Raw genomic sequence first — 13162 nt, forward strand, 5'->3', positions numbered from 1 at the left:
CTATAAAGTTTTGTAGTGTATTTTCCCCACTTCATGTCAGCTCCAGTAGGGTCCAGTATGGAGTTATGTGACAGGCAACCAACAATGCACACAACATGCAAAAAATAACATAATTGATTGTAGTGTTTTACAGGAAACCAAGAGAAAGTGTGAGACAGTGAGCAAATTCGAGGACAGCTGTTACCTGAATCTGAATCCTGATCTAATCCAACTACCATGCAAGACTCAAATCTATCATTATCCTACAGTAATTGCTTTATTTATTCTTGCAATGATTCAGCTGTTTGCTTTCCAAAATGTAATAGAGAAATTACCAACAAACAAACAAACCAACCAAAAAACCCAAACCCAAAACAACCAAAGACATCTGGAAAATAAATAATTGCCAAGTTTCTTTTGAATAATTGGGTGAATTTTTAAGCTCTGCTTCTGCCAAACTAAAGAAGAACGTAACAGCTAAGAACAGTCTCCACCATGAACATGCTTCAATCCTGAAAGACCAAGCTTCTAACATACACCTTGTTCTGGTAGGGAATCATCATCTGTGTTACAAGTTTTGGAACATTACTAATACAAACATTTGCACCCAACAAGAAGTGTCAGGTGATCTGTTGCATTTCAAAACCAAGAGACAATTCCAGTCAATCACCAGCTGGCACTACATTTGGTTCTGCCAGAAAGATGAAGGATGCCAAGATAAGAGTAAAGCAAACCCTCTCCTCACTGCAGATGGACTCGTTACACAAAAAGGCTCTCTAGAAAACATAGAGCTCCTATAGCACGGATTTTTTCCAACCTATGGCATATTTTGTGTTCATTAGTTTGCATTATGGTGTGAGGGAGATAGCAACCCAGGATGATTCTTACTGTTAGTAGCTCTCTTAAATATTCAGTACGCATAACACAGTAGCTCTCCCCTCAGCACTCATTTGGCAACTGTACTGTTTGATTTCCCTCAGACCAGTTACCTCAGTTCAAATCCTAAAGACTGGAACAAAGACTGGAACGAATCATTACCAGTCTTAGCAGCAGTGCCAAGAATGCAAGTACAGCAACAAGCTAAAAAGTCCTTCCCCTCCTCCCAGGGCCCAAAGTAGGGGATAGAATAAGAAGAAGACATTAGCAAAAGACACTTTCATCAGTCATATCTGGCATTTCAGGAAAAAAAAAGAAAGAAAAAAGAAGAATATTTAAAAGACTATAATATGATGTATGGATGGAAAACTGAATGTGAGCATGCTAGTGAACATTCACCTTGTATTTAGATGCTGAACCAATACTGTGATACAAACTGTTTATATTAATACTAAAAGAAATCTTGTCTGCTAATCAGAGCCTCATGAAGGAAGTTTTTTAGCATTGAAATAGCTGGCTTCTTGTAACCTTCATATTAATTTCCTTTTTACTGTCTTTATGATAGTAATAAAATCTATGAGTGAAGCCAAAGCCTGGGACTCTAGCAAAACTAATCAAGCCAATATTGTATATTGCCCTGGCACATACCCTGAGAAAAAGGCAGATAGGCAAATACAAGCAGCTGAGTGACAGATGCTACAGGAAAAACAAGTAGTAAAGCAAATATAAAATAAATATGGATGCTATTAAACTGAGTTATTAAAATGAACTTGTTTTGTGACACAGAAAATGCTGCAAGTTGTGAACTTCAGCACAGAATTTTGTTTCTAAAGGAACTGGAAGGTGGTGGACCTGAGAATATCACAGTATCACAGTATCATCAAGGTTGGAAGAGACCTCATAGATCATCAAGTCCAACCCTTTACCACAGGGCTCAAGGCTAGACCATGGCACCAAGTGCCACATCATATGAATAATGTGAGGAGACACACTATGCCTAGAGAGCCCCAGAGAGCCCAGACACCTTCCATAGAAATTAGCATGAGTAAAACAGCAGTTTCATGGTCCATGCCATCAGAAGCAGGTGACCAGAGGGATGGGAAATGCTGCCACCACTGGCAGGCTGCAAGGTGCCTGGGGAAGAGCCAGTACCTAAGGTTCTGAGAGACTGAAAACAGGAAAGAACCAAAGTGTCATAATTAATACTCTTTCTTGGAGAAAGGGGGGAAAATGAAAGGAAAGACAAGAAAAGAGCAGCAAGGTTTGAAATTTCCTCATAGAGCTCTTAGATCCTCTCCAAATGAGTCATAAGATCTAATCAAGTGCCACTTTCTCTTCTCCCCATATCCCCTTTGCCCTTGCCTTACAGCCAGAGCAATAATCTAAACAAAGTAAAATGATAATTGCATGTTGTCTGATCAGATCACAACCAAAACCAACAGGCACACAAACAAATTCATGTCGATCTTTAGTCTGGTCCCTGACTCAAGTCAATGGTCTGTGCCTCACTGTTTGGTCTGATAGCACTGTTTTTATCTAAAGACATTAGTGCACCTTTTTTAAGAATCACATACGTGTCCCATTCCCAGGGAAATCATCCACTTTCTATCATGAAATGCAAATATTGCGCCATCTATCTCAACTTTGAGGACAAGAATGTCAATATTTGCACAGTTTCTACAGTCTGTCCTTGTTCTGGATGCATGAATTGAGCCAAGCCTCACTGTAAATTGTAACCCATCAAAAGAAAATGGGAACAGGAACACTAGCAGCATGAAAATGCACTGCAAGAATCAATCCCATATAGCACTTAAATGAGTATCAGAACTAGTATATTCATCAGTAGTTTCGTATCACAGTCAATAAAATCAAGTCAGAATAATCTGTATTCAAGAGCACATCTGTTGAAGTAGCATTGCTATTGTTGCCATGTAGAAGTAGGTTTCCCTTCCAATTTTACACAATATACGTAGTGTAATGCTTGCAAACTTCATTTTATTCACTGAAAATACATTATCTCTTTAAAAGTATTCCCTTTAATAACAGAAATTCCTTTCCAGACAAGACAATCCCTCCAAGTCTTTCCCACAGACACTCCTTTCTGTACTTAACTGAACAAGATTTTATGATGTCAATGAGCTTTAAGAAATTTATCAAAGCCCCAGTGCCAAGCAACAACACAGTGCAGCACACAAATGGCCACCCTGAGACCCTACAACAGACAAGATGCAAACTTCTGAAAAATACACATGCACTCTCCATAGAATCATAGAACTCCAGCTCCAAAGATCATCTAGACCAACCCTCTCCACACTAAGCAGGGACATCCTCAGCTACATCAGGTTGCCCAGAGGCCTGTTGAGTCTCACCTTAAATATCTCCAGAGATAGGGCCTCAACTACCTCCCTGGGCCACCTGTTCCAGTGTTCCACTATCCTCATGGTAAAGAACTTTTTCCTAAACAAAAATAGATATTTCTTTTAACTGATATTGATGAGAAAGACTTCTCTTCTTTCATTTTCACTATTTCTAGACTGCTACACATGAGTGCAAGTGCCTGCAGAAGACTCACGGACTCAAACACTGCTTATGCTGCAAAAGCAGCAAGGCTGCAGACTTTCTGTTTCAGGACAAATGGCCTAGTGTGCTTTTTGAAGCCAAACAACAGAAAAGAACCAGATATAATCCTTTTACCTAACAGTATGCTCACCAGATTGATTAATCCTATTCACTTGGTAAAATGCAATCTTGTTCCAAGTTAGAGAAAAACTGAGTTTGTTGTGAACACATCTTATTGTGAGAACCATTGCAGTGCTAAGCTTTCAAAACCCCACAGCAATGCACCAACTGAAGTTGAGTGCATGGGTATCACTGCACATTAAGAGTGGAAATCCTCTATTTCTGAGGTGAGAGCAATTCCTTCACAACTCCTGGCAAGAGCACTACATAGTTACCATTGAAGATTCTCTTTTTCCTAGCATGTTGTGCTAGTTTGAAGCAAGCTGGAATGTTTTGGTAACAGAACTAGATAACGGGCAGTGAAATGAAAAACAATTGTGTCTACTTCTCTCACAGTTAGGCTGAGAACTCTGGGAAGAAGAAGAAAACATTCTCCATTTTGTTTCTCACTCTTGCTTTTGCCTTAGACCTGGTCACATCTCATTAACCCTGCTCCTACTAACCTTGCTCCCTAACCTCTTGGCTGCACCTCTTTTCTTCCTGAGAACTGGGGTAAGGTTGAGAGGGCCGGGGGGAGGTGTTGGGGTGGTTTGAGAGCCCCTCCTGGGGACTCAGGTTTCTGGGAGGGGAGTTGTGCTTTTGTATTGTTTATCCTTTGTATATTTCTGTATATAATTGTATATAACTGTATATATTGTAAATAGCTGCTTGTAAATTCTGCTAGCTGTAAATAAATTGCTTCATCTATATTCCCAGAGGCCGTCTGAGTTAGCTGGGGCAAATACAAAAGTGTGGGGGGGCGGGGTAACCCCCAAACCATCACATTTTTTAATTGGCTTTCCCAACGTGGGGCTAGATATTTCAGTGAGTGGAAATTAGCTCTGGGAATTAAGATGAAGCTGATCAAGCAGCTATTGTATTTGGTTGGTGCATTGCTCTGGTCTGGTTTTGTTTACTTGGCATTTAATTGGATAAAAGCTCAAATTGTTGCTTATTTTATTGATCTGGCTTATAATAAGGCTAAAGCTAAGGTTTCAGATATGTTCTGGAGCTGGGGTGATTTTATTCTTGGTTATGCTGGTTTTAATATCTCTGAGAATATTACCAAGGACATTACAGGAGCTCTGGTCAATAATGTGACAATCAATGGAAATTCTGCTTTAAATATGGCTCTAATGAGAGTTATTCAGCCTAAGACAGGAATTCCAACTGTTTGTATAGGCACATGCTCTTGTAAAACTGTTTTTCTTCTCACAATTTTTAATATTTGCCTCATGATTTTAATATTCATATTAATTTTGGCATTATTGGTGAAAAATTCAAAACCAGTTTCTGTAAGAGCTAGGAAAAATTCTGTGTCTCAGAAGCAGTCTCTTTCACAGCAAAACAAGGGAACACAGTTGTCGGCTTCCCCCTTGCCAGCCTCTGCCCCTCCTTCTCCAAGTGCTGGGAACACGGCCAGTGTTCCTGCCACTAACGTAAACAATGATAAGGATAACCAAAACAAGCCGCAGAGTTTAGCAGGAGCCTCAGGAGGACAGGCAGGTACCCAAAATCAGAATGTTCCTAGTAAAAATGAAAACAAGTCAGGGTTGGCAGGCATCCCAGGAGGACAGGCAAATAATCCCACTAATGTTAATAATACTACTAGTGCTGGTAACGCTAGCCCAGTCAGTCCAAATCCTAATGACACCAGCTCAGCCAATTCGAAACCCCAGCCAGCAGACCAGAACCAAAATCCTCCTGTTAAAAGCAAGGCAGATTTGAACTCACAAGCTCCAGGTCAGACCCCTAAGGATACAAATGCTCCAAGTCAGACCTCCAATAATTCAAATGCTCCAGGTCAGACTCCTAAGGATTCAAACCCTTCAAGTCAGACTCCTAAAGATTCAAATCCTCCAGCAGACACATCCAAGTCTGTTGCTGCTCAGGCCCTTCTGGCACCTGCTAAGGCAAAAGCTAAGACAAAGAGTGGTTCACAGGAGGATGTAAGAGATGGGACCTCTGGTGATCAGCAGCAAGAGGAGGAAGAGGAGGCAGTTAGTCTGCGAGACCTTGTAGATGTGCTGAGACAACAATACTCAAGTGAGAGGAGTGCTGTGAGGTTAGCTGCCAGGAGAGAGGATGGTTCCCATGAGTTTAGGAGTGCTATGAGGAAGATTGTGTTAGGCCAGGTACCACTAGATCAACAACAGGAGGAAGAGGAGGAAGATGACATCCAAGGTTCCAAGGATCCACTCAGAGAGGTCAGGGAAGTTAGGAAGGAATACACAAGGGAATCAGGTGAGACAATCTTAAGCTGGCTAGTGAGATGCCGTGGTATTGGTGCCAATGCTCTGCAGGTAGGAGACAAGTCTGCCAAGCAGCTGGGACCACTCACTAAGGAGAGTGGAGTGGACAAACACCTGGCAAGTCCTCTTGGTAGGGTTAGCTTGTGGACACGCCTTCTGTTGGCTGTGGCTATGAGATATCCTTCCCGAGATGATTTGCCATGGGCTGCCAAGAAGTGGAACACCATTGAGCAGGGAATTAAGCTTCTGAAGGAGTTTGCTGTGAAGGAAGTGCTTTATGGAGATCATGGCACTCATGAGCCTGACGATATTCCTTTGGGAACAGGTCTCATGAAGAAGCTTATTAAGCTTGCTCCTTCATCCTATGCTAACATCTTGGCCAGTAAATTCCTAGCAAGGAGTGATAATGGAAGATCTTTCACTGTTGGTGAATTCACTGACCAGCTCAGGCAGATTGAGGACAGCTTGTCCCATTCTGGTATAATCTGTGCCATAAAGACTATGACTACAGAGATTAAAGATACTATGAAAGAACTGAAGGAGGATCCCAAAAATCTGGTAAAGGATACCATTCCTGCATCATCTGAATGGGTGCATGTTTCTGCAGTCAGGAACAGACGCCCACCTCCTGCAAGGCAATTCCAGCCCAGGAGGAAACAAATTCCACCCAGACAGCAGCAATCACGTGCGTCACTGTGGATACTTCTGCGTGACACATACGGTGAGAACATGAACAAATGGGATGGTAAACCTACTTCAGCTCTTTCAAAGAGGGTCAGGGATCTGCAGAGTGGCAGAAACAGAGGCAGCAGTGCCAGGAAAGTAGCTGTCACTTCTTCAGCTCCTGAGAGCAACTGCAATTGCTCCAACAGTTGCAATTCCTCTCGCAACACCACCAATCATTGTGTACACCCTACATGCCATGTTCAGCATTAGGGGTGCCCTGCCTCCAGCCAGGAGGAGGAAAGGGATAGTGGAGAGAACCGAATCTATTGGAATGTATTCATTAGGTGGCCTGGCAGTTCAAGAGTTCGGAAATACAGGGCTTTAGTTGACACAGGTGCTCAGTGTACTTTATTGCCATCTAATTGTAAAGGGACAGAGTCCATTTCTATCTTTGGAATCACTGGTGGATCTCAAGAGTTAACTAAGATACAGGCTGAGATCAGTTTAACTGGTAAAGAGTGGAAGAAACATACTATTGTAACTGGTCCTGATGCGCCTTGCATTCTGGGAATTGACTTTTTGAGACAAGGTTGTTTCAAAGATCCTAAGGGTCACAAATGGGCTTTTGGAATAGCATCTGTAGAGATTGAGGATGATAAATTGAAATTGTCTGTTAGACCTGAACTTTCTGATGAATCTGCAGTTGTGGGACATCATGACATAGAGGACCTGGAAGTGCCAATTGCAACTCAAACTGTTCATCATAGGCAGTACAGAACTAACCGTGACTCTTTGTTGCCCATTCATCAGCTGATTCGTCAATTGGAGAGTCAGACTGTCATCGAGAAAGCTCATTCACCTTTCAACAGTCCCATCTGGCCTGTGCGCAAACCTACGGGCGACTGGAGACTGACAGTTGACTTTCGTGCCCTCAACGAGGTGACGCCACCCATGAGTGCAGCTGTGCCAGACATGCTGGAACTCCAGTACGAGCTGGAATCGAAGGAGGCTAAATGGTATGCAACCATAGACATTGCTAATGCTTTCTTCTCTATTCCCATAGCAAAGGAGTGCAGGCCTCAGTTTGCATTCACCTGGAGAGGAATCCAGTACCAGTTCAACCGTTTGCCTCAGGGGTGGAAACACAGCTCAACCATCTGTCACTCAGTCATCCACAATGCACTGGAGAAAGGTAAAGCTCCAGAGCACATCCAGTACATCGACGACATCATTGTGTGGGGCCAAACTGCTGAGGAAGTCTTCAAGAAAGGTAACAAAATCATTGACATTCTGTTGCAAGCAGGTTTTGCCATTAAGAGAGACAAGGTCAAAGGACCTGCCAAAGAAATTCAGTTTCTGGGAGTGCGGTGGCAGGATGGTCGCCGTTACATTCCTCAGGATGTGATTAACAAAGTCTCCACCATGGCAGTTCCCACCAGTAAGAAGGACACACTTTCTTTCCTTGGTGTGGTGGGATTTTGGAGACTACACATTCCTGGTTTCAGTCAGATTGTCAAACCTCTGCATGATGTGACTCGTAAGAGAAACAATTTTGAGTGGGGACCTGAACAACAAGCAGCCTTTGATCAAATTAAGCGAGAAGTAGTCCATGCAGTGGGCTTAGGACCTGTGAGATCTGGTCCAGACATTAAAAACATTCTGTACACGGCTGCCAGTGACAATGGTCCAACTTGGAGTCTTTGGCAGAGAGCTCCAAATGAGACACGTGGTCGTCCTCTTGGTTTCTGGGGACGTTGTTACAGAGGTTCAGAGACAAATTACACTGCAACTGAGAAAGAGATTCTAGCAGCCTATGAGGGAGTGAAAGCAGCTTCTGAAGTGATTGGAACTGAGTCACAATTGCTTTTAGCTCCTAGACTGCCAGTTCTTAACTGGATGTTCAAGGGCAAAGGTTCATCACCACATCATGCCACAGATGCAACCTGGTCTAAATGGATGGCTTTGATAACCCAACGAGCACGAATGGGTAATCTTGACCGACCTGGTCTGGTGGAGGTGATCACCAACTGGCCGGAAGGCACAGACTGTTCCAAACCTCCAGAGGAGAAAATAACTCGTGCTGAGGAAGCTCCTCCCTATGGTGATCTCTCTGATCAGGAAAAGAACTATGCTTTGTTCACAGATGGTTCCTGTCGTCTTGTTGGGAACAAGCGAGTATGGAAGTCAGCGGTTTGGAGTCCAACCAGGAGAGTTACCGAAACGAAAGATGGAGAAGGAGAATCCAGTCAGTTTGCTGAGGTAAAAGCTGTTCAACTTGCTCTTGATGTGGCTGAACGTGAGAATTGGCCTATCCTTTACCTCTACACCGACTCGTGGATGGTAGCCAATGCTCTATGGGGTTGGCTAAAGGACTGGAAGAAGAATGGTTGGCAGAGGAAAGGAAAGCCTATTTGGTGTGCTGATCTATGGCAGGACATTGATGCACGGCTGGAGAAAATTCCAGTGAAGGTGCGGCACGTAGATGCACACATGCCTAAGAGCAGAGCCACTGAGGAACATCACCACAACCAGAAGGCAGACCAAGCTGCTAAGATTGCTCAAGCTGATACCAACTCTGAACTTGACATTGACCTTGATTGGAAACACCGAGGTGAGCTGTTCTTAGCTCGGTGGGCCCATGACTCATCTGGACATCAAGGCAGAGATGGAACATACCGATGGGCTCGTGATAGGTCAATTGACTTGTCCATGGACGCTATCACCCAAGTCATCTATGACTGTGACATTTGTGCTGCTATTAAGCAGGCTAAGCGAATCAAGCCCTTATGGTATGGTGATAGGTGGTCAAAGTACAAGTATGGTGAAGCCTGGCAGATTGACTACATCACTTTACCTCAATCTCGTTCTGGCAAGCAGTATGTGCTAACGATGGTAGAAGCCAGCACTGGATGGTTGGAAACCTATCCAGTTCCACATGCTACTGCACGTAACACCATTGTTGGTTTGGAGAGACAGATCTTGTGGAGACATGGAACTCCAGAGAGAATTGAGTCAGACAATGGTACTCATTTCAAGAATAATCTTGTAAAAAACTGGGCCAAAGAGCATGGTATTGAATGGATCTATCACATACCCTACTATGCACCAGCTTCAGGGAAGATTGAACGCTACAATGGTTTGCTGAAAACCACCCTAAAGGCCATGGGGGGTGGAACTCTGAAAAACTGGGACAAACATTTAGCAGAAGCTACCTGGTTGGTAAATAGTAGAGGTTCAGTAAACAGAGCAGGACCTGCACAATCAGATTTGGTCCAAACAGTAGACGGTGATAAAGTTCCTGTTGTACATGAGAAGAATCTGTTAGGGAAAACTGTTTGGGTATTTTCTCCTTCGGGCGAAGGGAAACCTGTCCAAGGGGTGGTTTCTGCTGAGGGTCCTGGTCATACATACTGGGTAATGCAGGAGAATGGTGAAATCCAGTGTATTCCACAGAGAAATTTAACCTTAGCTGAGAGAGTTTAAATTCAAGCTGTTAGGAGTTTTCTGTTCTAGGTAACATCGGCGCCCAACACTGAGAGAATCTACGATAGAATCTACAGTACGTGAGCACGAACCCAACATCACCTGGGAGTCCCTGTTCTGAGCTTTTGAATCACCTACATCTGATTGAAGTGTGAACTGAACTTGTATATATTGTTTTAGTGTAAATATTGGTTTAGATTAGACTGGATAATTCTCAGCGATACTTTGAGCGAAGTAGACAAGGGGTGGATTGTGCTAGTTTGAAGCAAGCTGGAATGTTTTGGTAACAGAACTAGATAACGGGCAGTGAAATGAAAAACAATTGTGTCTACTTCTCTCACAGTTAGGCTGAGAACTCTGGGAAGAAGAAGAAAACATTCTCCATTTTGTTTCTCACTCTTGCTTTTGCCTTAGACCTGGTCACATCTCATTAACCCTGCTCCTACTAACCTTGCTCCCTAACCTCTTGGCTGCACCTCTTTTCTTCCTGAGAACTGGGGTAAGGTTGAGAGGGCCGGGGGGAGGTGTTGGGGTGGTTTGAGAGCCCCTCCTGGGGACTCAGGTTTCTGGGAGGGGAGTTGTGCTTTTGTATTGTTTATCCTTTGTATATTTCTGTATATAATTGTATATAACTGTATATATTGTAAATAGCTGCTTGTAAATTCTGCTAGCTGTAAATAAATTGCTTCATCTATATTCCCAGAGGCCGTCTGAGTTAGCTGGGGCAAATACAAAAGTGTGGGGGGGCGGGGTAACCCCCAAACCATCACACATGTAGCCTAATGAAGTTTTACTGTGCTCCTCTTCCTGACAAAGGACTGCAGCACCAGACAAAAAGTAGCTCTGTTTCTAAACTAACTCTGAGAGCACAAGAATTTTGCTAGCACCTCCAAGACATAACAACTCACTGTACCCCTGTAATCAATTCAGCTTTTATTACATAAATAGGAATTGGTGTCACACATCTAAACAACACGAAACAGTGCTTCTCCAGCAAGACACTCCCATACAACATTGCCAACACACTAGAGTTCTTGAAATAACTATGGATAGAATTACCCTAAAGCATGATGCTAACTGTATACAATTTTTCTTCCTCACACTTTTAGAAAAGAGGGACTCAAGTATTAAGTTTCCCAGTCAAAACTGAGAGCATCAATGCAGCTGATATTTGCAATTATAAGTGAGTAGTATAAAAGTAGTCTATTTGGCAGTCTGTCCTACTCATATAAATTAACTTCTGCAGTATTTCCTCCAAGCTATTGACAGATCCAAGAGTTAACAATTTACAGCCACGTTTAATATTTCAAACTAATTCTCAACTACTTACGTCCAATACTTAAAGGGTTTAGACATCTATACTGTGTGGCAAGAACAGACAACTCTTTTTCTACCTGTGATTTTCAGAGTGAAATGTATATGAACTTATATATCTAAAGATAAAATTGAATAATTCTTCAACTGATAGCAAAAAGATCAAGGAAAAACAAAACAAAACAAACGACACCACTCATATGAGTAAACATATGGAGTTCCAAGCACCAGCTACTTCAGTACAACACAATATTCTGGGGCATACAGATGAAAAGGAGCAAGTTCATCTGCCCAGCTTAATCAGAAATCACTGAAAATAATTTTCAAGCAAGTGTATGTGACTCATTTTGGCTAATGAAAACATATCCCTCAAACTGAGGAACTTAGGTAAATTACATTTCTCCTAATTCTGCCAAAGACATTAAAAGAAAATGGATTTGCCAAAGATAAAGGCAGAGTAGGCATGACAGCTCAGCCATTAGTAGTAGCATAGCTAATTCTTCCAGACAGTGACATTACTTGGGATACAAGTATTTTTTTTTTGTTTTGAGTTTTTTTTAAAGTAAATGTTCAGATGTAGTATATCCTACATATTTTACTCCCAGACATTCTAGGTCTGGGTATCAGCAACTTTTTAATGAAGGTCAGGCCTTAATAATAACATACCAGGAAAAGAAAGACTAAGAACAATTTAACATATCTTAGTATAATAAACAAAAAATAAAGAGAGATGTTATAATCTCCACAATTCAGAGTAGTTTAAGATAGTGAGAACTAATACAACTACTTTGAAACAATAACAAGAAGGAATAAGTTGCACTTTTTATGGATAAGAACAAGTACATAATTAATATTGCACTTTACTCTCCTTAATACCAACCAGTGAACTACTGGGATGGTTTAAGGTTTGTGGGTTGTTTTTTTTTTCATAAGCACATTTTTGCTGTGTGAGTTTCTCCTGCATTCTCTAGTGAACAGCAATTTTGATTTATTTATGTAAACAACAGATATGCATTGGCAAACAAAGCCATATGGAAGAAAGAGATATAATGGATTTACTATTTGCCTTAGAGACTTGACATCTGTGGATAGCACCATCTAAGTTACAATCTAATAACTTTTCATATTTCGGTCATTTGGGTTTATGAATCCAAACCTCACTTAATTTGATGATGTAAAAAGCTCTGACAGAAAGATAATAGATAATGAATATGGTTTTAGAAACTTAAAATAGGAATATGCTTGAGTATTCTTTCCTTTCACATCGTAAATTCAAAGAGCAAGGAAAGTCACATCTGTTCTGACTTAGAACATAAAAAGCAAACTTATCTTGTTTGGACATTGGGAAAGATTTCTGGAGCCAGACCCAGCCGCCCCGTTCACCTAAGTCCCGCGAACTTCCCGAGGTACTTACCCCCGCAGAGGAGGAGCCCGGCCGCCGTCCACCCCGCCAAAGGCATCTTCCCCCAAGTGTGCGCTCCTGCCGACCCGTCTCGGCCGCCGGCGCTCCGCGCAACGCCGGGCAAAATGCGGGTCGGTCCCCGCGGATCTCAGTCGGGCCGGCCCATAGCCCGGGAAGCGGCAGCCAGCCGCGACAAGACGTGCCAAGGACGGGACAGACCGCGCCGGGATGCCGCCTCAGGATGCTTCTCCGCCGCCTCCTTCCGTCGGTTCTCCTGGATCCCTCGTCGGGTAAAAGCACCTTCGTCTCCTCAGCAGTGTTAGTACCTCTTGTGCTCTGCGGGGAGAAGCTGGAGTCACAGGCGAAACACCGCTCCGGCGAGTCTGCCGCCAAGCCCCCGGCACTGCCCGGGCGGCGGCACCGCCCGGCTGGGACCAGCCCCCGGCCCCTCCTCCGTCCCCGGTCCGCGCTG

At 43.0% G+C, this 13162-nt stretch overlaps 1 protein-coding gene across 4 annotated transcripts in view; it reads right to left on the reverse strand.

Annotated features, from left to right (window-relative positions):
- RET (ret proto-oncogene) overlaps positions 1-13162 on the reverse strand; it is a 120151-nt gene that overhangs the window by 82211 nt on the left and 24778 nt on the right. For 3 of the 4 annotated variants that reach the window (XR_010302614.1, XM_064145422.1, XM_064145420.1), the window contains exon 4: positions 12703-13026. Coding sequence is in view for 3 of the 4 variants with exons in the window: in XM_064145422.1 (XP_064001492.1) it covers positions 12703-12748 (46 nt within the window). In the remaining variant the exon portion in view is untranslated. Of the gene's footprint in view, positions 1-12702; positions 13049-13162 lie in introns of those variants that run through there. The other variant, XM_064145421.1, reaches the window with a different exon arrangement.

The sequence above is a fragment of the Pogoniulus pusillus genome, chromosome 6 (genome assembly GCF_015220805.1).
Source record: "Pogoniulus pusillus isolate bPogPus1 chromosome 6, bPogPus1.pri, whole genome shotgun sequence".
NCBI classification, from domain to species: Eukaryota; Metazoa; Chordata; class Aves; order Piciformes; family Lybiidae; genus Pogoniulus; species Pogoniulus pusillus.